Here is a 23,758-nt window from a genome sequence, read left to right on the forward strand (position 1 = left end):
AGGCACTGTTACATTACTCATTCAGGCCTCGTAAGCACCCAGTTAGATAAACCACCCTTTACACGAATGAGCAAATAAAGGCACAGAGGGGTAAAGGACTTGCCCAAGGTTACACAGCTGGTAAATGGCAGAGCCAAGTTCTTCATACTCATACTACACCAATAACATGACTCAGTGAATCACTCTGTATTGGCTTCTCACTGTGCCTGCCACCAGCTGTGTGTCTGCCTATGTTTCTTTTCTCCATCTTTTAGTTTCTCCCCATTCTTTGGATTGGCATGCTTGTAACCTTAGCTCGCTTAGGGCTCCTCATTGTTCATATGTCACACTGTAGCCTTTCTCTCTACATACATGTTGAAGTTTTCACTATAACTGCCCTGTTTTCTCTGCCTTTTCTAATTTAAACTCCTGGTGCAGCTCCTCTCTTTTGGGGGCAGTTTTCCACACCAGACTACTCAGAGATTACTGGCTATCCTCAGGTCAGACCGAGGATCTATCCTTAGTGTAACCGGCTATGCTTGTGGGTAAGGATCAGAAGAAAGGAGGGTGATATGGTACTAAATATGGCTGCCTAGAGAATTTTCCTTCTGGAGAGGCTATGGGTACTTTGGGTACTTTACTTCAGGGGTCCCCAACCCCCGGGCTGTGGACTGCTACTGGTCTGTGGCCTGCCCAGAGAAGGAGGTGAGCAGCAGGCAAGCGAATGAAGCTTCATCTGCCGCTCCCCATCGCTGGCATTACCACCTGAACCATCCCCCGCCCTGCCCTGGTCCATGGAAAAATTGTCTTCCTCGAAACTGGTCCCTGGTGCCAAAAAGGTTGGGGACTGCTGCTTAACATCTTTACTACACCACCCATTATCCTTTTATTAACAGCTGAACAGTGTTCATCTTTGTATTTTATCCTTGTCCTCTTTATACTTTTTCTACATGGTTGGAATGGCAGTATACATTGCATTTAGTTACTTTACGGTTCTATTCAGTTAATATATTTCCCTTGTTTGCCATAGTCTTTATAATTATTCTTTTCAACAAATAAAAGTGACATCAAGGGCTTCCCTGGTGGCGCAGTGGTTGAGAGTCCGCCTGCCGGTGCAGGGGACACGGGTTCGTGCCCCGGTCCGGGAAGATCCCACATGCCGCGGAGCGGCTGGGCCCGTGAGCCATGGCCACTGAGCCTGTGCGTCCGGAGCCTGTGCTCTGCAACGGAAGAGGCCACAACAGTGAGAGGCCCGCGTACCGCAAAAAAAAAAAAAAAAAAGTGACATCAAGTGCCTTTTGATAGCCTAAGTTAGAGGGAATGAAGTCCCAAACTAGTGTTGGTGGAAGGAATGGACAAGAAGGAATAGATCTGAATGGTATATGGAAGAACACTAATTACGGACAAGGGAACAAGAGATAGCAAAATAAGTTTGAGGTTTGAAACCACTAACAGTACAGATTAGGGATGAGGAAGAGCTAGTTTTGGTGGTAGCAGTGGGCGAAGAAGAGGAGAAATGATGAATTTCTTATAGACACTTCAAAGTTAGTATCCAGCAAGAGTTCAGGAGAAGATATCGGGGCTCAAGTTGAAGTGTGTAATCATCTGCCTAGATGTGATGTTTGATCACAGCTCAGGAGAAGATGCAGTTACCAAAAAGAACATGGAGTAAGACTAGATGAAGTCTGAGAAGACTTCAGGAAAGACCCTCTTGGGTTTTGGTTTAATACTATATGATGCAAATGAAATTACTTCCTGTACTTAGAGTTTATTTTTGTTTTTTGTGTTTGGGGTTTTTTTTTTTGCCACAACACGCAGCTTGTGGAATCTTAGCTCCCCGACCCTGGGTGGACCCTCAGCAGTGAAAGCACGGAGTCCTAACCACTGGACCACCAGGGAATTCTCTATTTTGGGAGTTAAAAAAAATTTGCTATTGAGGTCCTTACAGTAATATCTACCAGAGTTGTGAGTGTCTGGTTTATAGAACCACGTTTAGAACAACGTAGTTGTTCAATAAATATTTGTTGAATTCATTAACAGAACATTTTTTAAAGTATTTTAAAAATCAAGTATAAATATAAGTGGCAAGAATCTTCTAGAGCTAGAAGCAGACCTCTACAGAATTATATAAATAATTATTATTGAGCCCTCACAGTGTTCTCTTAATGCTTTCTCATTCATGCATTTAATATTCACAACTATAAAATATTTTCAGATTGTTCTTAGATAAGGAAATTGAGGCTGAGAAGTCACTTGTTTAAGATGACTTAAGTGTTGGCACAAGGACTCAAACTGCAGTCTCTGTGAGTTCAAAGCCCTCTTCCTCTCTACTGTGCCATTCTGCTCCACACTTGTTAATTCTTTTGAAATATATTGATAATTTATTAGTTCAATAAAAGAACCATTTAATGTATGAAACTAAACTGTGCCATCTGTCAGTGTTGGGCCATTTAGGGCATATGTCACATAGATTTAGGATAAGCTTTATCCTAAATGTCAGCATGTGAAAAGCAAAGGGTACCAATTGTGCTAAATATAGGGAGACAATATAGATAGAATGATTTAAGAACATGGGCTAGAGAATCAGGCAGACCCTAGATAACCTTGGGTAGATGACTTCATCTCTATAAACTTCAGTTTCCTCACCTGTAAACTAGTCCCTTCTTAATAGGGTGGTTGTAAAATTAAATAACACATATAAGGTACTTTGCAACAGCAATGACTAATACATAAGGACTTTTTAAAAAGGTATTTATCATTATAACTATTAAAAATGGTTTTAAAGGAAGGAATACTATTGCTTTTCAACTAAATTGTTTTCTAAGTAAAATCATATACCAGATCTTTAATTCTGTAAAGTCATTTATTATAGGGACTTCCCTGGTAGCGCAGTGGTTAGGAATCTGCCTGCCAATGCAGGGGACAGGGGTTCGAGCCCTGGTCCGGGGAGATTCCCACATGCCACAGAGCAACTAAGCCCGTGCACCACAGCTACTGAGCCAGTGCTTTAGAGCCCATGAGCCACAACTACTGAGCCCATGTGCTACAACTATTGAAGCCCACACACCTAGAGCCCGTGCTCCATAACAAGAGAAGCCACAGCAATGAGAAGCCTGCGCACCACAACAACAGAGTAGTCCCTGCTCACTGCAGCTAGAGAAAGCCCGTGCGCAGCAACGAAGACCCAACGCAGCCAAAAATAAATTAAAAATAAATAAATAAATTAGAAAAAAAGTCATTTCTTGTAATAATGTAACCAGAACCTGAAGTTCATTTTTATACGATTTAACTAGATTTCTCTGTATGTCAAGTACTTCTTGCCTCTTCCATTACAAAGAAATATAGCTGTCTCACTACTATTCTCAAATAATACAACTCTCCAGTTCTTAACACATTCATCAAGTCAAGGGGCACCTAGGTCCTCTAAGCATTTTCATCTCTGTCTTCTGCCATGTTGAAAAGTAATGGGTACTGAGTTTCAGTTTTAGAAGATGAAGAGAGTTCTGGAGATGGATGGTGGTGATGGTTGCACAGCAGTGTGAAGGTACTTAATGCCACTGAACTGTACACTTAAAAATGGCTTAAGTGATAATTTTAATTTTATGTATATTTTACCATAATTTAAAAAATCTGAGAGTACAGAACTTGTCCACATTTTCATTAACTTTTTAGTTTTTTTAAATGTTTGAATTCAGTGCAGTTGGTGAGTCCTTGATGCTCATTTTGCTTAGCTCCATGTGTTAATCTCCCAGATCCATGTATAGTTCTTTTGTTTTGTTTTTTTTGGCTGCTTTGTGTCTTCGTTGCTGTGCGCGGGCTTTCTCTAGTTGCGCCGAGTGGGGGCTACTCTTCATTGCGGTGCACGGGCTTCTCATTGCAGTGGCTTCTCTTGTTGGGGAGCACAGGCTCTAGGCGTGTGGGCTTCAGTAGTTGTGGAGCACGGGCTCAGTAGTTGTGGCTTGCGGGCTCTAGAGCGCAGGCTCGGTAGTTGTGGTGCACGGGCTTAGTTGCTCCGCGGCACGTGGGATCTTCCCAGACCAGGGATCGAACCCATGTCCCTGCGTTGGCAGGCAGATTCCTAACCACTGCACCACCAGGGAAGTCCCTGTAGTTCTATTTTTACCCAGAAACTTTTCTAATAAAAAGTATACTGAAAAAACAAGCTGCTTCATTGACTTTAAGCTGTTGCCGAATATTAAGTGAAATTTGTAATTGTTCTCTGCTTTGAATAGTGTTTATTTTTAACTTGTGTAAGTATATTTAACACTCAGAACTACACAGATGGGGCTTCCCTGGTGGCGCAGTGGTTGAGAGTCCGCCTGCCGATGCAAGGGACACGGGTTTGTGCCCCGGTCTGGGAAGATCCCACATGCCGCGGAGCGGCTAGGCCCGTGAGCCATGGCCGCTGAGCCTGCGCGTCCGGAGCCTGTGCTCTGCAACGGGAGAGGCCACAACAGTGGGAGGCCCGTGTACCGCAAAAAAAAAAAAAAAAAAAAACTACACAGATGTATTATCATGTTTAGGAAATTTTATAGTGAAGTGTTAGTACATTTCCATTCTTTTTATTTGCATTTTGTTATAAATTTGAATATTCATAACTTTGAAAATTGTTTAAAAATCTCAAGACTTTGAAAATCACAACTTATATTTATCTAAATCTTTTATAATTATCTAGAATTAGATAGCGTCTTGAAAATCTTCATGTTTGTTTTTTTAGGTGCTGTTCCATAAATTATATGTAATTAAATGACATAATACATACAATTGCTAATATATGGGAAAAAGCTAAAATACTTGTTTTGGAGTATATATACAATGTGGTAATTATTGATTTCACTGAAATATTTCTTGTTGATTGCTTTTTCTTATAGAAGTAAAACCATGCTCTTGGCCAGAATTCAAACTGTAAGGAATTGGTTAAGGGAAAGAACAGAAATTATTCCTCTCTCTACACCCCACCCCTAGCATACTCCCTGGAAATAATAACTGATAGCAGTTCCTTATATATTTTCCAGAAATTTTCTGAAAATTCATGAATGGATAATTATTTATTGGCTACCTGAAGTTTGATCTCCACACCTTTGTTCTACTCTCTAAAAAAAAACAAAGGCTTTTTTTTTGGTGGGGTGCCAGAAGTCAACTCTGACTGATATTAATGTTTGCTTCCTTTTGTTTGCATTTGCCTGCTATACTTTTGCCCATCTTTTGCTTTCAGCTTTTAAAAATTTACCTTGTTTTAGGTGTGTCTCTAAATAGATCTTGAACTGTGTTTTGTGTTGTGACATAATCTGAAAGGTTTATTTTAATAAATAAGTTTAGCCAATTCATATTTATTGGTATGCAGACATATTTGGTCTTTGTGCATTTTATGTTTTGCTTCTGACTTTAAAGCCTATAAGAATAAATTCCTCGGGCTTCCCTGGTGGCGCAGTGGTTGAGAGTCCGCCTGCCGATGCAGGGGACATGGGTTCGTGCCCCGGTCCGGGAAGATCCCACATGCCGCAGAGCGGCTGGGCCCATGAGGCATGGCCACTGAGCTTGTGCATCCGGAGCCTGTGCTCCACAACGGGAGAGGCCCGCATACAGCAAAAAAAAAAATTTTTTTTAATAAATAAATAAATTCCTCTGTTCATTCTCTGTGTCTGTGTCTCTCTCTTTCATATTTTCTGGCTCTGGTTTTGCTCTACTGGTTATATCTGTAATGCCACCATTAGTCATCCATTTCTGTCGATAATATGTATTAATCCCCACTATGACTAGTGCTGAAATTGGTATTTTTCCTCTAACCTCTCCTTCCCTCTGCTTTAGCACCTGATTTTGGTCATTTGTATTGTCTTTCTTACTGTTTGCCTTTATACTTGTAATATGCTTATACTATGACTTGATTCATCAGGTTTAAATGATATCTTTTGACATTCCCCCATCCATCCCCAGCAATTAAAAATTGAGGGAGCTGATTTATTCATTCTACCTTCCACCTTCTTTTCCCGTTCCCCTCCCTGCAGGTTTTATGGTATCGTGTCTACATTGTCAGGGCATATAACATTTATGTTCTGTTCTATTACCCTAGTTCCCACTTTTGTCTTTAGTATTATACCTGTACTTGTCAGATTCAGTGCTCATTAACACTGCTCTCACTGTCCATTTTCCTACTTTTTATTGTCTCTCATTTGTTTTCTAGTAGAGTCCTCAAAGCTTAGTAGAGCAATATTACCTGATGAGTTCTTGCAAATCTAGAGTTTGTTGCCTTAAATATTTCAACAACTGCTTGATAGAGCATAAAAACCCTTACATCATGCTTCCTTTCCTTGAGGATTTTTAAAGTGTAAGCTCCACAGTCTTTGAGAGTTAAGTGTGGCCATGGAGAGAGCTGAGGCCAACATAATTTTTTTAGTGACTTGATCCGGAAAAGAATGTATTTTCCAGTTGTTGAGTGCTGGGTTCTCCATGTGTTTGTCAGATCAAGCTTCTTAAATGTGTTGTTCAAAACTTCCTGGTGAATGGGGACTTGTGGTGTAATGAGTATAGAGTTTCAGTTTTGCAAGGTGAAAAGAGTTCTGGAGATTGGTTGCACAATAATGTGAATGTTTTTAATACAGCTGAACTGTAGCCTTAAAAATGGTTAAAATGGTAAATTTTGTGTGTATTTTACCACAATTTAAAGATTCCTAGTTTTTAAAAAAAACACTTAAAATTATTCATTTTCTCATTATTTTATGACTCTTTATTCCTTGCAGTGCTTTTTGTCTAGGAGCCTTATTTTGTCTGCTATTAACGTAAGTGTGGCAACTTTCTTACGATTAGTGTTGCTTGGTATGTCTTTTTATTTGTTCACTTTCAGCTTTCTATGTCCTTATTTTTGTCCTATGTAAGTCTCATAAATAGCATATAGTTGGATTTTGTGTGGATATAGTTTCTTACATCCAGTTTGAGAATCTTTTTTTTTTTTTTTTTTTTTTTGCGGTATGCGGGCCTCCCACTGTTGTGGCCTCTCCCGTCGCGGAGCACAGGCTCCGGACGCGCAGGCTCAGCGGCCATGGCTCACGGGCCCAGCCGCTCCGCGGCATATGGGATCCTCCCAGACCGGGGCACGAACCCGCATCCCCTGCATCGGCAGGCGGACTCCCAACCACCGCGCCACCAGGGAGGCCCGAGAATCTTTTTTAAAGAAAATTTTTATTTGAGTATAGTTGCTTTACAGTGTGAGAATCTGTCTTTTAATTGGTGAGTTTAGTCCCATTTACATTTACTCTTATTGATACATTGGAATTTATTTCTATTTTGTACATCCTATGTACTGTGCTTTCTATGTTTCTTTTCCTCTTTCTGCCCTCCGTTGCACCAATCCTGTTTTCTTTATATTCTTTTTTCCCTTTATTTCCGTTTCTATCTTCGTCTATTCTGATATTGTTTACTCTTAAATTTTTAACATATTTTTCCTGCCTAAAGTTAATCAGCTGAACAATTATTAATCTCCTGAACAATACAGGAACCTCAGAATAATTTAACACCCTCTCCTGCCTTACACATGTGTTGTTATCCTGTGGTATTTTATTTCCATTTTATTTCTTCATCTCTAAAAGTGGTTGTCATGTTGGTCATTACTGTTATAATTACTACTTCATACAGTCATTTCCTGTTTAGATTTACCCACATATTTAGCAGTTCTCACCATTGCTTCATGTACTTTATTCCTTACTTCTGGATTCAGTTTCCTTCCTCCTGAAATGAAATTTCCTTGTTTTATTATTTTTTCTTTTAGTAGTTCTCTCAGTAAAGAATCATTGCCAAAAGTAAACCATCTTTGTTTTTCTTCTTAAATAGTGACTTGGTCAGAAAAAAAAATTATTTTCATTGCTTTCTGCTTTCTCTTGCTGTGTTGAGGGATCTGCTATCGGTTTAATTCTCATTTCTTTTTAGGTAATGTCTTCCCTATATTTAGTTTTAATTTTTTTTATAGTCACTAGTTTGTTTTATTATTTAGATTCCACAGAAAAGTAATATCATACAGTATTTGTCTTTCTCTTTCTGACTTATTTCACTCAGCATAGTATCCTCCAAGTTCATCCACATTGTTGTAAATGGCAAAATTTCATTCTTTTTAATGGCTGAGTAGTATTCCATTGTATATATATATATATACACACCTATATATATGTGTATGTATATATATATATATATATATATATATATATATATATATATATATATATACACACACCACATCTTCTTTTTCCATTCATCTCTTGATTGACACTTAGGTTGCTTCCATGTCTTGGCTATTGTAAATAATGCTGCTATGAACATTGGGATGCATATATCTTTTCAAATTAATGTTTTCATTTTCTTTGGATATATACTCAGGAGTGGAGTTCCTGGATTATATGGTAGTTCTATTTTTAGTTTTTTGAGGAACCTCCATACTGTTTTCCACAGTGGCTGCACCAATTTACATTCTCATCAAAAATGTACAAAGGTTCCCTTTTCTCCACATCTTTACCAATATTTGTTATTTGTGGCCTTTTTTGATAATAGCCATTCTGACAGGTGTGAGGTGATATCTCATTGAGGGTTTGATTTGTATTTCACTGATGATTAATGATATTGAGCATGTTTTCATGTTCCTGTTGGCCATCTATATATTTTCTTTGGAAAAATGTCTTTTCAGGTCTTCTGCCCATTTTTTAACTGTTTTTTTTTTTGAGTTATATGAGCTGTTTATATATTTTGGATATTAACCTCTTATTAATGATATCATTTGTAAATGTTTTCTGCCATTCAGTAGGTTATCTTCCGTTTTGTCCATGGTTTCCTCTGCTATGCAAAAGTTTTTAAGTTTAATTAGGTCCCATTGGTTTATTTTTGCTTTTGTTTCCTTTGTTTTAGGAGACAGACCCAAAAAATATGGTTGTGATTTAGGTCAAAGAGTGTTCTGCGTATGTTTTCTTCTGGGAGTTTTATGGTTTTTTACATTTAGGTTTTTAATCCATTTTGAGTTTATTTTTATTATTATTTTTTTGTTTTAACATCTTTATTGGAGTAAAATTGCTTTACAATGGTGTGTTAGTTTCTGCCGTATAACAAATTAAATCAGCTATACATATATGTATATCCCCATTTCTCCTCCCTCCCACCCTCCCTATCCCACCCCTCTAGGTGGTCACAAAGCACCGAGCTGATCTCCCTGTGCTATGTGGCTGCTTCCCACTAGCTATCTATTTTACATTTGGTAGTGTATATATATCCATGCTACTCTCTCACTTTGTCCCAGCTTACCCTTCCCCCTCCCCATGTCCTCAAGTCCATTCCCTACATCTGCGTCTCTATTCCTGTCCTGCCCCTAGGTTCTTCACAACCTTTTTGGGTTTTTTTTTTCAGATTCCGTATATATGTGTTAGCATACGGTATTTGTTTTTCTCTTTCTGACTTACTTCACTCTGTATGACAGACATCTAGGTCCATTACAAATAACTCAATTTAATTTCTTTTTATGGCTGAGTAATATTCCATTATATATATGTGCCACATCTTCTTTATCCATTCATCTGTCGATGGACAGTTAAGTTGCTTCCATGTCCTGGCTATTGTAAATAGTGCTGCAGTGAACATTGTGGTACATGACTGTTTTTGAATTATTGTTTTCTCAGGGTATATGCCCAGTAGTGGGATTGCTGGGTCATATGGTAGTTCTATTTTTAGTTTTTTAAGGAACCTCCATACTGTTCTCCATAGTGGCTGTATCAATTTACATACCCGCCAACAGTGCAAGAGGGTTCCCTTTTCCATTTTGAGTTTATTTTTGTACATGGTGTGAGGAAATGTTCCAATTTCATTCCTTTACACTTAGCTGTCCAGTTTTCCCATCACCACTATTGCAGAGACTGTCTTTTCTCAATTGTATATTCTTGTCTCCTTTGTCATAGATTAGTTGGCCATAAGTGTGTGGGTTTATTTCTGGGCTCTCTGTTCTGTTCCATTGATCTATGTGTCTGTTTTTGTTGCCAGTACCATACTGTTTTGATTACCATAGTTTTGTAGTATATTCTGAAGTCAGGGAGTATGATACCTCCAGCTCTATTCTACTTTCTGAAGATTGTTTTGGCTATTCAGGGTCTTTTGTGTTTCCATACAAGTTTTTAAATTATTTGTTCTAGTTGTGTGAAAAGTAACATTGGTATTTTGGTAGGGATTGCCTTAAATCTGTAGATGGTTTTAATATTTTTATCTGTGTCTTTGGTGTTGTCCAGTTTCACTGCCATGATCTAAGTATAGATTTAGTTTTATCTGCTCTGCTGGAATCTGTGCTTTTTTGTCTCCCATTAATTCTGGAAAAATTCTACATGATATCTTCAAATATTCTCTCCCCTGGTCTTTCTAGTCTGTTCTTCAGCAACTCCTGTTAGATATATGTTAGATGTATTTATTCTGTTCCCTGTTGTTTAACCTCATTTTCATATTTTCATCTCTTTGTCTCTCTCTGTGATGAATTTTGGGTAATTTCTTCAGCTCTGTTTTCTAGTTCATTCTTTTATCTCCTGAGCCAATCTTATGTTTATGTCACCTACTTAGTTTTTAATTTCAGTGACTTTTTTTTTCATTTTTGTCTATTTTTACTCACTGTGCCTTTTTTAGTCTTTTATTTTCAGTTCCTCCTTTATAACTTTAATTATTTTAATCATATTTATTTAATAGACTTTCTTCTCGTATTCGAAGTTCCTGGAGGTATAGTCCTGCTGTGTGTTTTATATCTTCTGATTCTCACTCATAATGGATTGATTGTTCCTTATATATTTATACTTTTGGATTGTGAGTTTATCTTTAGTAGGGTTTTGTCTCTTGAGTCCTGGCAGCTAAGATGGAGGGTGTGTCCCTCCAGAGTGGTTTCGCTGTTGTTCTGCCAGGTGTTTTAGGAATATCACAAGCTTGGAGCTAATTTTGAGTTAATGTCTCAGCTTGGGAGTTCTTAGACCACGTAGGTAGGGTAAATCCAAATCCCAAACCTGCCTGAGGACAGACTCCTTTTTTCCATCCTCCTCTGAAGTAGCATAGCTGCATTTACTGATCAGTTTGGCCATCAAACTCACAAACAAAAAAAGGCTTTCATATACTATAGTATCTTCATCTCATTGACAGGCCTGGCAGGTACCCAAGTACACAGCCTCTGTTGCCCCTTCTCCCACTTGGGATGTACATGACTGTCAACCATGAGAGCCTTAGATGTCTGTAGGTCACTTTGATTCACAAAAGCCATGGCTCCTTTTTCCCACCCATCTTTTATACTGTGCTAGTCACCCCAAACCAGATGCAGTCCCACACAGCAGAAGCACCACACAATATTACCCATTTATGTTAACTCTCCAGTTCCCAAGGAAACTGTGCTGTGTGAAACCAAGGTCATTCCCAGGCTGGCCTGAATCAGTCCAGGCCTGGTGTTAACCCTTTATTCACAGGTTTCCAGGCCTTTTGCCCTGCCTGGACATTATAACCATTCTGTTATCGAGACTGACTCCCAGCTCCTACCAAGTGTAGCTGTAGGCTGTCATCCTTTGTTTCTAGTCCTGGTAATTCCTTTCACTTCCTTGAGAGCTCAGTTAGCTCTGGATCTGAAAGGATGTTTGCCCTGCCTTATCAAGCATTTGTTGATACTTTTAGCATTTCCAGGTGTCAGTAGAAGAAGATTTTCAGATTATCAGTTTCAAACTATTATGTTAGAATAAAGTGTGAAACTACTCAAACAGCCTGAATTCAAATTCTAACATGTCTTTCCAGCAACACAATCTTTTGCAAGATACTTGTCCTTGCACGATGTGGGGATATTAATACCTACCTCAAGAGGTTGTTTTGAGACTTAGTTATTGTTAAAGGTAAAGCTCAAACACCCTTAACATGGTTTACAAAGTTCTGATCAGGCCTCTGCCAAAGTCTTCAGCCTCTTCTCACACTTCCCAGACATGCTCCAGTATAATAAACTACTTATATGTCCTAAATTGTCCTTCTTCTCTCTAGTTCCAAGTCCAAGACTTCATACATAGTGTTCCTTTATTTATGAACATTCTCCTCCTCTTGTCCCTTCTAACTATTCTTACTAATCCTTCGTACCTCAGCATAGGTATCAATTTCTCCAGGAGGCTGTCCGCACTGATCCCCAAGCCTGGGTTAGGTCCAGTGAGCGTCCCATGTGCTCCTTTAACACCTTGCATTCATCCATCATAGCACTCAGCCTGTTTACTTGTCTGAGCATTACTTGAGGGGAAGGATTTTTGGCTGTTTTGCTCACTGTTTTATCCCCAGCTTCTAACAGAGAGCCTGGCACACAGCTCAATACATGGCAGCTATTGTTTTTATCAGCACCTTCATCTGTCATAATTCTCAAATGTCTGATTGTTGTATAAATAACTCCTAAGTATGCCAAGAAGCTTAGAGTTAAGTTACAAGACTGACAAGGGCATGTATTGTTTCAGAGCCACATTTTAGGCCTTTGTTTTTTACTTATTCAATTAATTACCCTTTTCATACTAGGAATTAACCCAGGAGCGTGATGAAAAGAAATCCCAGTATGATAGCTGTGCAGCAGGCCTTGAAAGCAATCGGTCCAAATTAGAACAGGTAAGAAGACAGTTTTTATTTTAACAACTTAGCAGAAACTGCCTGTGTATGCATATTTCTACTACCAATGTCAAAAGATTCCCAAATCTTTACCCTCATCCCCTGAGTCTGTCTCCTAAGCTGCAGAGATTTTTATTTCTTCAAACTTGATGTGTACATACTAAATTCTCCATCTGCACCCCTACTGCCAGAGTCCAGGCCCCCTAGACTCGCACTGTAACCTCCCACCTACTCTCCCCTTCCACGCTTGCCTTCCTAAGGTTTATTCTCCATAGAGCAGCTAAAGATAGGTCTCACCCTAAATGTCACATCCTCCTAGAGGTCTTCTCTGATCACCTAACATTGCCCACTCAGTCACCCTATCGCATTCTACTGCAGAATTTTCTTCATAGCACTTTTTCCCATCTGAAACTACCTTCATTACATGTTTCCTTGTTTATGTCTGTTTCCTCTACTTGAATGAGAGCAAGGACCTGTCTTGTTCACTCCTCTGTCACCAGCACCTAACACAGAGCTGGGCACACAGCAGGTACTTAATAAATAACTAAACTTATAGTTTGTAGAGTGATATGAGTGGTCTCTAGAAAAGATTACAACCTAGTCTATTATAATAAAGTTTCGGTTGCAGAAGAGGAAATACTCTGATGGTATTTCTTTTGTTGTAAATTTAGTCATCCTTTCTGTATCTGATTATTCTTTTGATAATGTTGCCCATTTAAAATTATATACATTAGGAAGTCAGAGGACTCCGTGAAGAATGTCTTCAAGACGAAAGTAGATACCATTATACAAATTGTATGATTAAGGTAAGACAAAGAAAGTGAATCAAAAACTTTTCTGAGATTTTTCTGTATCGAGGACTTAACCTAAAGCTTAGTCTTTCCACTTAGAACCTAGAAGTACAACTTTGTCGTGCTACTGATGAAATGAAGGCATATGTCTCTTCTGATCAACAAGAAAAAAGAAAGGCAATTAGGCAAGTAATTTTGTTGTTTTTATATTGAGTTACTTAATGTTTTAATCTATAGAAGTTTTATAAATAAGGTGGAATTATACAAAGTCAGAGTACTTAAATAAGCATATAGTAAGATATTATTTAGGATTAAATCTTGTTAAACATCTTCTGGATAGTCCAGCCCTGCTGACTAAGTAAGAATACATATAATTTTTCTTGCTTGCTTGCTTTTTTATTGTGGCAAAAGATAGATAACATAAAATTTGCCATTTTTAAGTGTATAATTAAAAGTGTTGCATTGATTACATTAAGAATACTATGCAACCATAACCACTATATATTACCAAAACTTTTTCATCACCTTTTTCATCACAACCATTAAGCAGTTAATCCCCATTACCCCCTCCTCAGGAATATGTATAATTTCATAATTGCTTTTTTAAAAGCACTAAGGTTGGTCTATTTTTCAAGTCCTACACGGCCTGGACTCTGGTTGTTGGCCTGCTCATTGTGCAGTGTGAGTGACTGCATTTCAGCTAGAAACTGTGTGATTGCAGTGTGTCAACCTTTAAAACAAAGAAGGGTGTATGAATACTACTAGTCCTTATATGGTGATTTTTTCTTTTTGTAATTCTAGCTTGCAGTATATTGTAATAAATCAAATGCTGTCTTAAAAAATACATTTATAGTTGAATTGCTAGCTTTGATAAAATGCAGTAATGAACAAGATAAGCTTTCTTTGCCCCTTATCATAATTCAAATGTTTTGCTTTTACCATTCGGTAAGAACTCAAATGAAGTGTAGGATTCACATTTATTCTAGACTACAGTTGAGATTTTTAGCGGCATATACATTAATATTACAAAAAGGAATCTAAGAAATAGAATGTTTTGCAAAGTCTAAATTTTTTTATATAATGCAGGACAGACCAAAAATATCCTATATATAGGATATTATTTTTTAATAGTCTAACATATTAAACATACAGGGACTTCCCTGGTGGTCCAGTGGTTAAGAATCCCCTTGCAATGCAGGGGGACACAGGTTTGATCCCTGGTCAGGGAACTAAGATCCCACATGCTGCGGAGCAACTAAGCCCACATGCTGCAACTACTGAGCCTGCGCACTCCGGAGCCCACGTGCCACAACTAGAGAGCCCACGTGCTGCATGTACTGAAGTCCGTGCGCTCTGGAGCCCGCGCGCCACAACTAGAGAGTCCGCGCACCGCAACGAAAGATCCCAAATGCCACAACTAAGACCCGACACAGCTAAATAAATAAATAAATATTTTTTAAAAATAGTAAGTCTACATTAAAAAAAACATACTGAATGTACTTATTCAAATTCTTTCATTGAATGTAAACTTTGCACATTGAATCTATATAGTCAATGCTAATATTTCACAAATGTGAGAAGTTAATTGTGTTCTTGAAAAATAAAAGTTTTAGAAATTGTTTCTTTTCTTCCAAAGTGATCAATATAAATAGTAAAAAAGGAAATATAGCTCCTGAACTATTGGTTTTCTTATCAGTTTTCTCACTAGATATTCCTCTTCATCATTTTAAAAATCACTGTAAACCTTTACCATTCCTCAGTTTTCCAAAAGAAAAATACTGCGCCCTGACTAGAGTAGTACATAAGAACGTTAAGAATAAAATGGAGTTAATTATACTCTAAACTCACTGATACATGTTTAAAATATTATTACTATTGTAGACACAATATTTTTAATGTTATTTCATTTTCTACTTTTATGGTACTTCCTGGTAAGGCCAAAGATATAAGAAATTAGCTTGGTTTTGAAAGATCATCTGCAAATTTTAATATTATTTAAAGAGGCAGCATATTATATATCAAAGTACTAGAGAGAGACCATAAAATTGTTTCTAACCTGATTTTTCCAGTTCCTAGTTTTGTGACCTTGGACAAATCATTCCTCATCTATAAAATAAGGAGAATAATATACACCACAGAGGCTCAAGTTAAATATAATGTAAGCAGCAGTATTTTAGAAATGATATAGTATGAATTCCTAGAAGGCAAGGACCCTGTCTGTCCTGTTTTCTTTTTGAAATCCCAGGGCATGCTTGGTACATGACAGGTGCTCTGTCATTATTTCTTGAATAAGTTCATTGAATAAATTAAAATTACATATTAGTGTTATGGGGAAAGAGCATGTGCCTGTTGATTTCTTGATAAAATATAAATGGAAATTCTAAAACAGTTTGGACATTCCTCAGGCCTAGGGTAATCAATGAATTATTTAAAGCTCTCTTAATTATAACCATACATTCTTCTTGAGGGATATGTCATTTAATTCCTCCCAGCTTTTTTTCATTGGAGAGCTGGAAAGGTAAACAATTTTGACTTAGTGTCTCATAAATTTTAAGGGCAAAATGAAGGTTCATCAAGATTGTGTCTATTCCCTTCCACTCTTATTCCTGTGCACAAATTCTACCTTCACTTCAGCTCTGTAAGGACTTCAGGTACTTTTGATTGCCATTCTCTCTGTTCTAATCATGTTTACCTCCCTTTTTACATAAATGCAAACCTTTCTTCACTTAAGCTGCTAGAGTTTGTGGTTTATGATTTCTTAGATTCCCAATTTTGTGTTGTTTAATTTCTTCTTAAGTACTACTGTGTAGCTTTACACAGAAATATAGTCTTTTTCCATACAAATTTGAGGTCTGAAGTCTCTTATCTTCTTGTCATTGGTTCCTTTGTCCTTGGATCCCGTGTCCTCATCCTTCAGTCTTTGTCCTTAACACTTTAAATCTCACTTTTTGTCTTATATAATATTAAAATATAATTATACCTTTGTTTAAAAATACAATATGATGTTATTTGTGTTTCTATTTTTACATTAAAAATATGTAACTTTTTTAGCTTACAAAAAAAATACTTATAAAAACAAAAAGTAACCATTATCAAGTATAGCACACAAAAATTGAATGTTGTCCACACTGCCATACCTCATAAATGTCTACTGTTAATATTTTGTTGTATATTATCCCATATTCTTTTCCCATGCTTTTGCTAATATGTCTGTATATGTGTGTATACATAAATAAAATTAAACTACATATACAGTTTTTTTCTTAATAATTTATCTAGAATTTTTTCCACTTTAGTATTTATAGATCTACCTCATTCTTTTTTTACAACTCTGTATTATTCCTTTGAACGGATGTACCATAATTTATTTAAACATTTCCCCATCTATCAACATTTAGTTGGTTGCAGATTTTCACTACTATAAGCAATGGTGAAGTAATAGTCTTTGCTTTCATCTTTATTAACTTATGAGAGTTTTTCTGTAGGATGACTTCCTAGAAGTTGGATTGCTGGGTTAGATGCCATTTAATGTTTTTTAAAAATGTGTATCCTTTCTCTCTTCTGCAAACCTCTTTAAAAAAAAAGTGTAATTTAAGCAAATGGATTGCCATTGATTTAAGTGTAGATTAACTGGAAATAGTACTTAACTTCTTACATGATATTTTGCCATGGTTTTTTCCTTATATTACTGTTTATTAGATGAACTGACTAAAGATTGGAAAAAGTAGTGTTTGATAATGGGTTTCATTCTGACTCTAGTACTCTATAAACTGTATTGTCTAATATATTTAGATAGATATGTTAATTTATAATTTAGTTGTATGATCAAATCGATTGAAGTAAATGTAAACTAAATCATTATGTTTACTCCCCAGGGAACAGTATACCAAAAATATTGCTGAACAGGAAAACCTTGGAAAGGTAAGAATGCATTTTTTTTTTTGGCTGCGTTGGGTCTTCGTTGCTGCACGCAGGCTTTTTCTAGTTGCAGCGAGCAGGGGCACGGGCTTCTCATTGCTGTGGCTTCTCTTGTTGCAGAGCATGGGCTCTAGGCACACAGGTTTCAGTAGTTGCAGCACGTGGGCTCAGTAGTTGTGGCACATGGGCTCAGTAGTTGTGGCGCACGGGCTTAGTTGCTCCGTGGCATGTGGGATCTTCCCGGACCAGGGATCGAACTTGTGTCCCCTGCATTGGCAGGGGGGTTCTTAACCACTGCACCACCAGGGAAGTCCCAAGAATGTATTTTTTTTTTTAATGTGTCTGTTCAGGCTTTCAGTACATGGTTATGCCACTGTCATTTTTTGTAAGGTTATAGAGGAAATTGGAACTTTCTTACTCCCTTTCAAAGATGAAGACTCTTCCTTAGGAATTTAGTTTTATAAAAGTGAAGGCACGGGCTTCCCTGGTGGCGCAGTGGTTGAGAGTCCGCCTGCCGATGCAGGGTACACGGGTTCGTGCCCTGGTCCGGGAAGATCCCACATGCCGTGGAGTGGCTAGGCCTGTGAGCCATGGCCACTGAGCCTGTGTGTCTGGAGCCTGTGCTCTGCAACGGGAGAGGCCACAACAGTGAGAGTCCCATGTACCACAAAAAAAAAAAAAAGTGTTCATCTGTTCTTTTTGTATGAATTGTGAATAAATGTCCATCATATTAATCTAAGTAAAAAATAAAAAGAAACATTAAAGCTGATTCTTCCATTTCATCAGAGAAATTGAGTTCTGTACACCTTATTCCATTTATGAAATGACATGCCATACTCAAAAGGAAAAAATAATTTTCATATTCAAACATATGTATTTAAATCAAGTTATACATTCATTTGTACAGTATTTTAACTAGAGATTTTGAGGGCTTTAGGATTTAGTATGATTGTCAGTAATTAACTTTCATCCAGGTATTTCATAAGTTAAGTAATATACATTTTTATATGAAAATATTCCTCTATTTCATTTGTTTTGAAAAGTATCTGGATGGATGCTTTGTATAGAGAAGTATTTGTCAAACCTTGAATCCTTTCAAAGACCCATACTTAATTGCTAAATATGATTAAAGATTATTCTTTCCCCTTCCAGTGTCGTGTTTTACTGCAGGATTTTGGGGGAAAGCAGTAGCAGCAGTCTGACATCAAGCATGTTCCAGCAAAATGAGCCACTGATTATTAGTTCATGCCCAGATTGTCAGACTGTATCATTTAAGAAACAAAGCTTCTTGATCCTCTCATTCCTAGAGTGAATCTAAATTTTCAAGGCAAACACAGAACATACCTAGGCTTTGAAACTGACAATAGCGTATGTCTTCCAAACCAGCAAAGACTGGACATCCACAGACCTCCTCATGACAACTGAGCTTCTGAAATTAGACCAGGCTATAGTGCTACAATTCACACTATCATATACTAGAATTTGCCTTACCAAGATGGAATGTTGTACTGAAAGTTGTAACTTTCCTCCTCCTGTACCACCTCTTCCTTATAAGAACAATGAAATGTGTGACAAGTATTTTTTGTACATTGCAACTATCCACAAAATAAATCTGTAATAAGTGACAGTAACATAATATTTCTGATACAGACAGTCCCCACATCCTGTCTTTGGCTCTTTAAATAACTTTTATAGGTTGTTAGGATTTTGACAAGGAAATTATTCCAATAATGTAAGAAAAGTTACAGTTAAGTAGTACCTTAATCTTAAAGTACTCTTAGTACTCTTAAAACTCTTGATCTGACTTACTACTTTTGTTTTAGTTTATGAGGATAAAAATATTTGTTGTAAGATACTTTATTTGTAACATAGACTTAAATAGATGTATTTACATGCCAGGCATTGTGTCAAAAATTTGCTGGTTACGTTTAAATTATATTTTCTTAATTCTGTTTTGTTTCCTGTTGCTATTTGCTGTTAACTTTGCTTTTCATTAACCATAGGTGGAGAGGGCAGTCTTTAGTAAGCATTTTGAACCTGGCCTCAGTTTAGTTTAGCCTCTTACTTGGGCAAGTACCAATGACCAGCCTTTTCACTTGTGTGCTTAGGTCACCTGTTAGATCAACCGTGTATACTAAAAGAGGAAAAGATGGAGATGTTCCTGTGTAATCTGTTTCTGTGTCTTTGCTTGTTTTTCTGCCCTTCTTTGTGATTCCTCACACTCTGTGTCAGTGTATGTATTTCTGTCGCACTGTTTCCTTATGTGTGTACTATCATCTCTGTTTTTCTCTTCTTTCCTTCCTTCTTTTCTTTCCTCTCATTGTCTCTGACTTTGTGCCTCCCTTTCTTTGTCACTCTCCCCAACTTGCCATAATACAGAACCAAAGGATAGTTTTGCAATGTATTGAAAAATTTTCTTATTCCTATTTATAATTTTAGAGACAGTAAGTAGAACAATTTTGGCAGGTGGAACTATATAGGCTGGTAGTAAACAATTCTGATAAGGATTTGGGCCTTTTTAGAATATCACTAGACCTTCTCCCTGAGGAATATTTACATACAATTTGATTTATTTGGGTATAGAGCATACCCTTAGAGCATACTGATTCAGGAAAGAATACAGTATTTAATAATAATAACATGTATAACACATGGTAGTTTATAATTTTTTCCATATCTATTGTCATATGGAAAAAATAATCTTATAAAGCAGATACTTTTATAATTACCCCTATTATTAGCCTTAATTAACAATTGAGAAAACTGCAGTCCAGAGAAATTGTCTTCCTTGCAGCTAGTGACAGAGCCAGAGTTGGAACTCAAGTCTTCTGACTTCCAAAATCTGCATATTTTTATATACTATGTTACTGCTCCACTTTCCAGATTCCCTTTATTTTTTCCCCCTTCCTTTCTTTTACATTTTTCTGTTCTTTTTAATTTCAGGTTGTCCTAGGTCTATCATAAATTTAGTTAACTTTTATCATCTTCGTTTTCATCTATCATAGGAGAACCTAGCTTAGCTATTATTCATCAGATGTACAAAGCATACCATATTCTTCTGATTAGAACAATAGAAGTAAATCCCTATATGAGATTTAATTATTCTTGATTTTTTTTTTAACAATAGAAACTACGGGAAAAACAAAAAGCTGTACGAGAAAGTCATGGTCCAAATATGAAACAAGTGAAAATGTGGCGTGATTTTGAACAGTTGATGGAATGTAAGAAACAGTGCTTTCTGAAACAACAAAGCCAAACTTCCATTGGTCAGGTAATTCAGGAGGGAGGAGAGGACCGGCTGATACTCTGAGTTCATGTGTCATTGTTTGGGGTTTTAGCTGATACTGCTAGCTATAAGCATAATCCCATGGTGTATTCCCTTCTTGAAAATGATTTGTATAACATTTTGCTTTCAGATTAGCCATTCCCTATTAAGTTTTCTTGGAAAATAATGTTAAGGTAGATTTAGGTTTTAAAAGTTTTTTAATACGACAAAGAGGCTTTTATTTTTTTGCTTAGTTTAGACATAGTGGTGTCTTCTGTGTTTTATGAGACAGGAGACTGAGTTTACTATCTGTAAATGTAAACATATGTCCATTAAGAAACATGTAGGTTTTTTTAACATAATAACCCAGTGGCTTAATGTTTTTCTTAATCTTTTTTTAACTTTAGAGGAATCTTTTAGGAATTAATATCTCTTGTTTTGAAGAAACATTTATCTGAAGTTCAGCAATTCCTACAGTTTCACTTCAGTTTCTTTTTCTTCTGTAAAATTCAAGAAGGTTTATTATTTTGAATAACATATTTGTTCTATTTGTATTGTTTAAAGGCAAATAAAACTTGGTGCACATATCATGGCTATTTATTTAAAATTTATATAGTGTAAATTTTTATTCTTTTTTAAGTAAGTATTCATGTTATAGTACTGTGTTAAATTTAAGGATTATTACTTATTTTCACCAAAAGTCTAATATAGTATTGAGGTTTGGGGGACTATTATTTTAAATATAAAAAATTGTCGAAGTGCCTCAAGTCTCTGCTTCATCTGGACAAGGTATTTGAAGATTTTTTTGGTTTTCCCTTAAAGAAAGATACTAAATTCATATGCCACCCTTTACTTCATTTCAGTTTCAATTTACTTTTCAAAATTTCTTTTAGATTTGAAAACTCAAATTTCAAATTGTTAGCATGTCCATCTTGGGTTCTTTCTTTTTAGCTATCCTGGAGGAAACAAAACAAAAACATTTTAATGAAGAAAGTTGTTTCTACCCTGTGCAAAGTATACAAACTGGATTAATGGCTTTGGGTGTCTTTGTTCCCACATGTGTTCTACTCTTGATTTTTGTTAGAAAGTGTCTTTCTTGGTAATCAGAGAATCTTATTAGCATGGAAATTATTCATAATTCTATGATCTATTACTGGAAGAGATGGGATCCATTAGAGTATGGAAGAACTTACCAGGAAAGTATAGAAACAAAGTTCTTTTAACATATCTTAAGAAAAAAAGAAGCATTTCAATGTTATTAAGTGGTTTGAATCTGGTCCTCAGCTTACTTTAGCTACTTATTTGGTCAAATATCCGTTACCAGCATTCTCATTTGTGCCCGTAGATCAACTATTAGATCAACGATGTACTAAAAGAGGAAAGGCTATGTTCACTGTGTGGAAGCAAACCCTTATTAACTCAATAATCAGTTTTTGAACACTGAGGTAAATGTATTTGTTCAGTGTTGGCTACTGCCTTGTTAATTTTTAAGCCAGTAGTAAGTGATATTCCTTTAACCAGAGTATGAATTCCTTTGCAAATATTTGAAAAAGACTAGATGTCCTTCCCAGAAACAGCATTTTAGTCCCCAAAGTTATGTCAATTTGTAAGATTATTAAGCCTAATGATTAGTTTTTTCAGCCTTCACTGTCTTTGATGCTCTTCTCTTAATTTTTAAAATTGTTAGCGACAGATACTCCAAGGAATGCTTATAATTCTGATTTGATTATTGCTTGCCTTCTTTATTCCACACAGAAAGAGTATGTGGATTAAACTCTAAGGCAGCTCCAAAATTACCTTATTAACTGAAGCCGAACATCATTATTATTTTAAGAAAAGCAAATTGAAAAAAAAAAAAAAGCCCTAAAAGTACAAAGTTATTTATAGTTTTTATGTAACATTGGACATTTAGTAACACAGCTTAATGGGTTTTATACAGTGACTTTCCACTCATTTTATGGTTTGATTGGAACATTAAAAAGCTTTGACTAACTGACAGTTTTTGACAGCTGGCACTTACAGAAGAAGAATTTATTACATTTTTCCTTCAGGATTGATACTCTAGCTGGCTAATTGATGAGAGTACTTAATCATTTTGGAAAATAATCTGTCTTCCACATGATGGCCCAAATAAAGGAAAAAAATGTAGCCTGTGAAATCTGCTTCGGCATTCACAGATCTTCTCCTCCTAGGACCCAGTATTGTCAGCTGTTGCATGGGACTGACTATTTAACCTGTAAATTTCAAAAGGCCACTCCTTATCTTGCTTCCTGTATTAGTTAAAGAAGTAATCCGGGGCTTCCCTGGTGGCGCAGTGGTTGAGAGCCTGCCTGCCGATGCAGGGGACACGGGTTCGTGCCCCGGTCCGGGAAGATCCCACATGCCGCGGAGAGGCTGGGCCCGTGAGCCATGGCCATTGAGCCTGCGCGTCCAGAGCCTGTGCTCCGCAACGGGAGAGGCCACAAGAGCGCGAGGCCCACATACCGCAAAAAAAAAAAAAAAAAAGAAGTAATCCAACTTTAAAGGTTGTCCTTTAAGAAGAATCTTGTAATAGGATAATGTCTTTTCTGTTATAAATCTATTAATAACTGAATCCAAGATCATGTATTTTCCCGGTCCAGAAGGTGTAGCAGAATTGTCTTAGAACATTGTTCGAAGGCATATGGAAATTAAACCAGATCTCAGGAAACTGTAGAACATTTAACTTTCTTCTTTAGATTAATATTTTCTATCATTTTGCTTTAATGCAGCAGACAGCAGTAATAAAAGAAACCATTTCATTAAACTATCAAATAATTAGTTTATATAACATATATAATTTTGGGGGAAATTTTTAAGCTCTGTGAATTTTCCAAGTGTGTTTCTTAAGTTTTTAGGCTAATGTAATACAAAGAACTTTTTGGTAATTTGAGTAAAGGAAGAGACTGAATATGTTGCTCAAACTAAAAGTATATAAATTTGCAGAATTCTTCTGAATTGAATTTGAAAATATGCACAAATGGGTAACTCGCTAAAGCTGCCTTTACAAAGGCAAAAATCAAATTTGTATTGAAAAATGACTTCTTATGGAGACGTGTGTCTTAGTCTTATAGAAACCTCCTTGTCTTACACAGGCATCACCCAACATTAGTGACTAATAATAAGTGTGAATCAAAGACTTGTTTCTACAAAGGGTTCTAGGCGCTTATATCATTCCTCT

At 36.7% G+C, this 23,758-nt stretch overlaps 1 protein-coding gene across 1 annotated transcript in view; it reads left to right on the forward strand.

Annotated features, from left to right (window-relative positions):
- IFT81 (intraflagellar transport 81) overlaps window positions 1–21,017 on the forward strand; it is a gene marked incomplete at both ends in the record, with an annotated part of 83,702 nt that extends 62,685 nt beyond the window's left edge. Inside the window, 6 exons of the mRNA XM_079717522.1 lie at window positions 12,499–12,585; window positions 13,320–13,391; window positions 13,476–13,565; window positions 17,259–17,297; window positions 20,422–20,565; window positions 20,967–21,017. Of these exons, the coding sequence (XP_079573648.1) occupies window positions 12,499–12,585; window positions 13,320–13,391; window positions 13,476–13,565; window positions 17,259–17,297; window positions 20,422–20,565; window positions 20,967–21,017 (483 nt within the window). The remainder of the gene's footprint in view (window positions 1–12,498; window positions 12,586–13,319; window positions 13,392–13,475; window positions 13,566–17,258; window positions 17,298–20,421; window positions 20,566–20,966) is intronic.
- Window positions 21,018–23,758: the final 2,741 nt, after the last annotated feature.

This window comes from Hyperoodon ampullatus (assembly GCF_949752795.1).
Source record: "Hyperoodon ampullatus genome assembly, chromosome: 13".
NCBI classification, from domain to species: Eukaryota; Metazoa; Chordata; class Mammalia; order Artiodactyla; family Ziphiidae; genus Hyperoodon; species Hyperoodon ampullatus.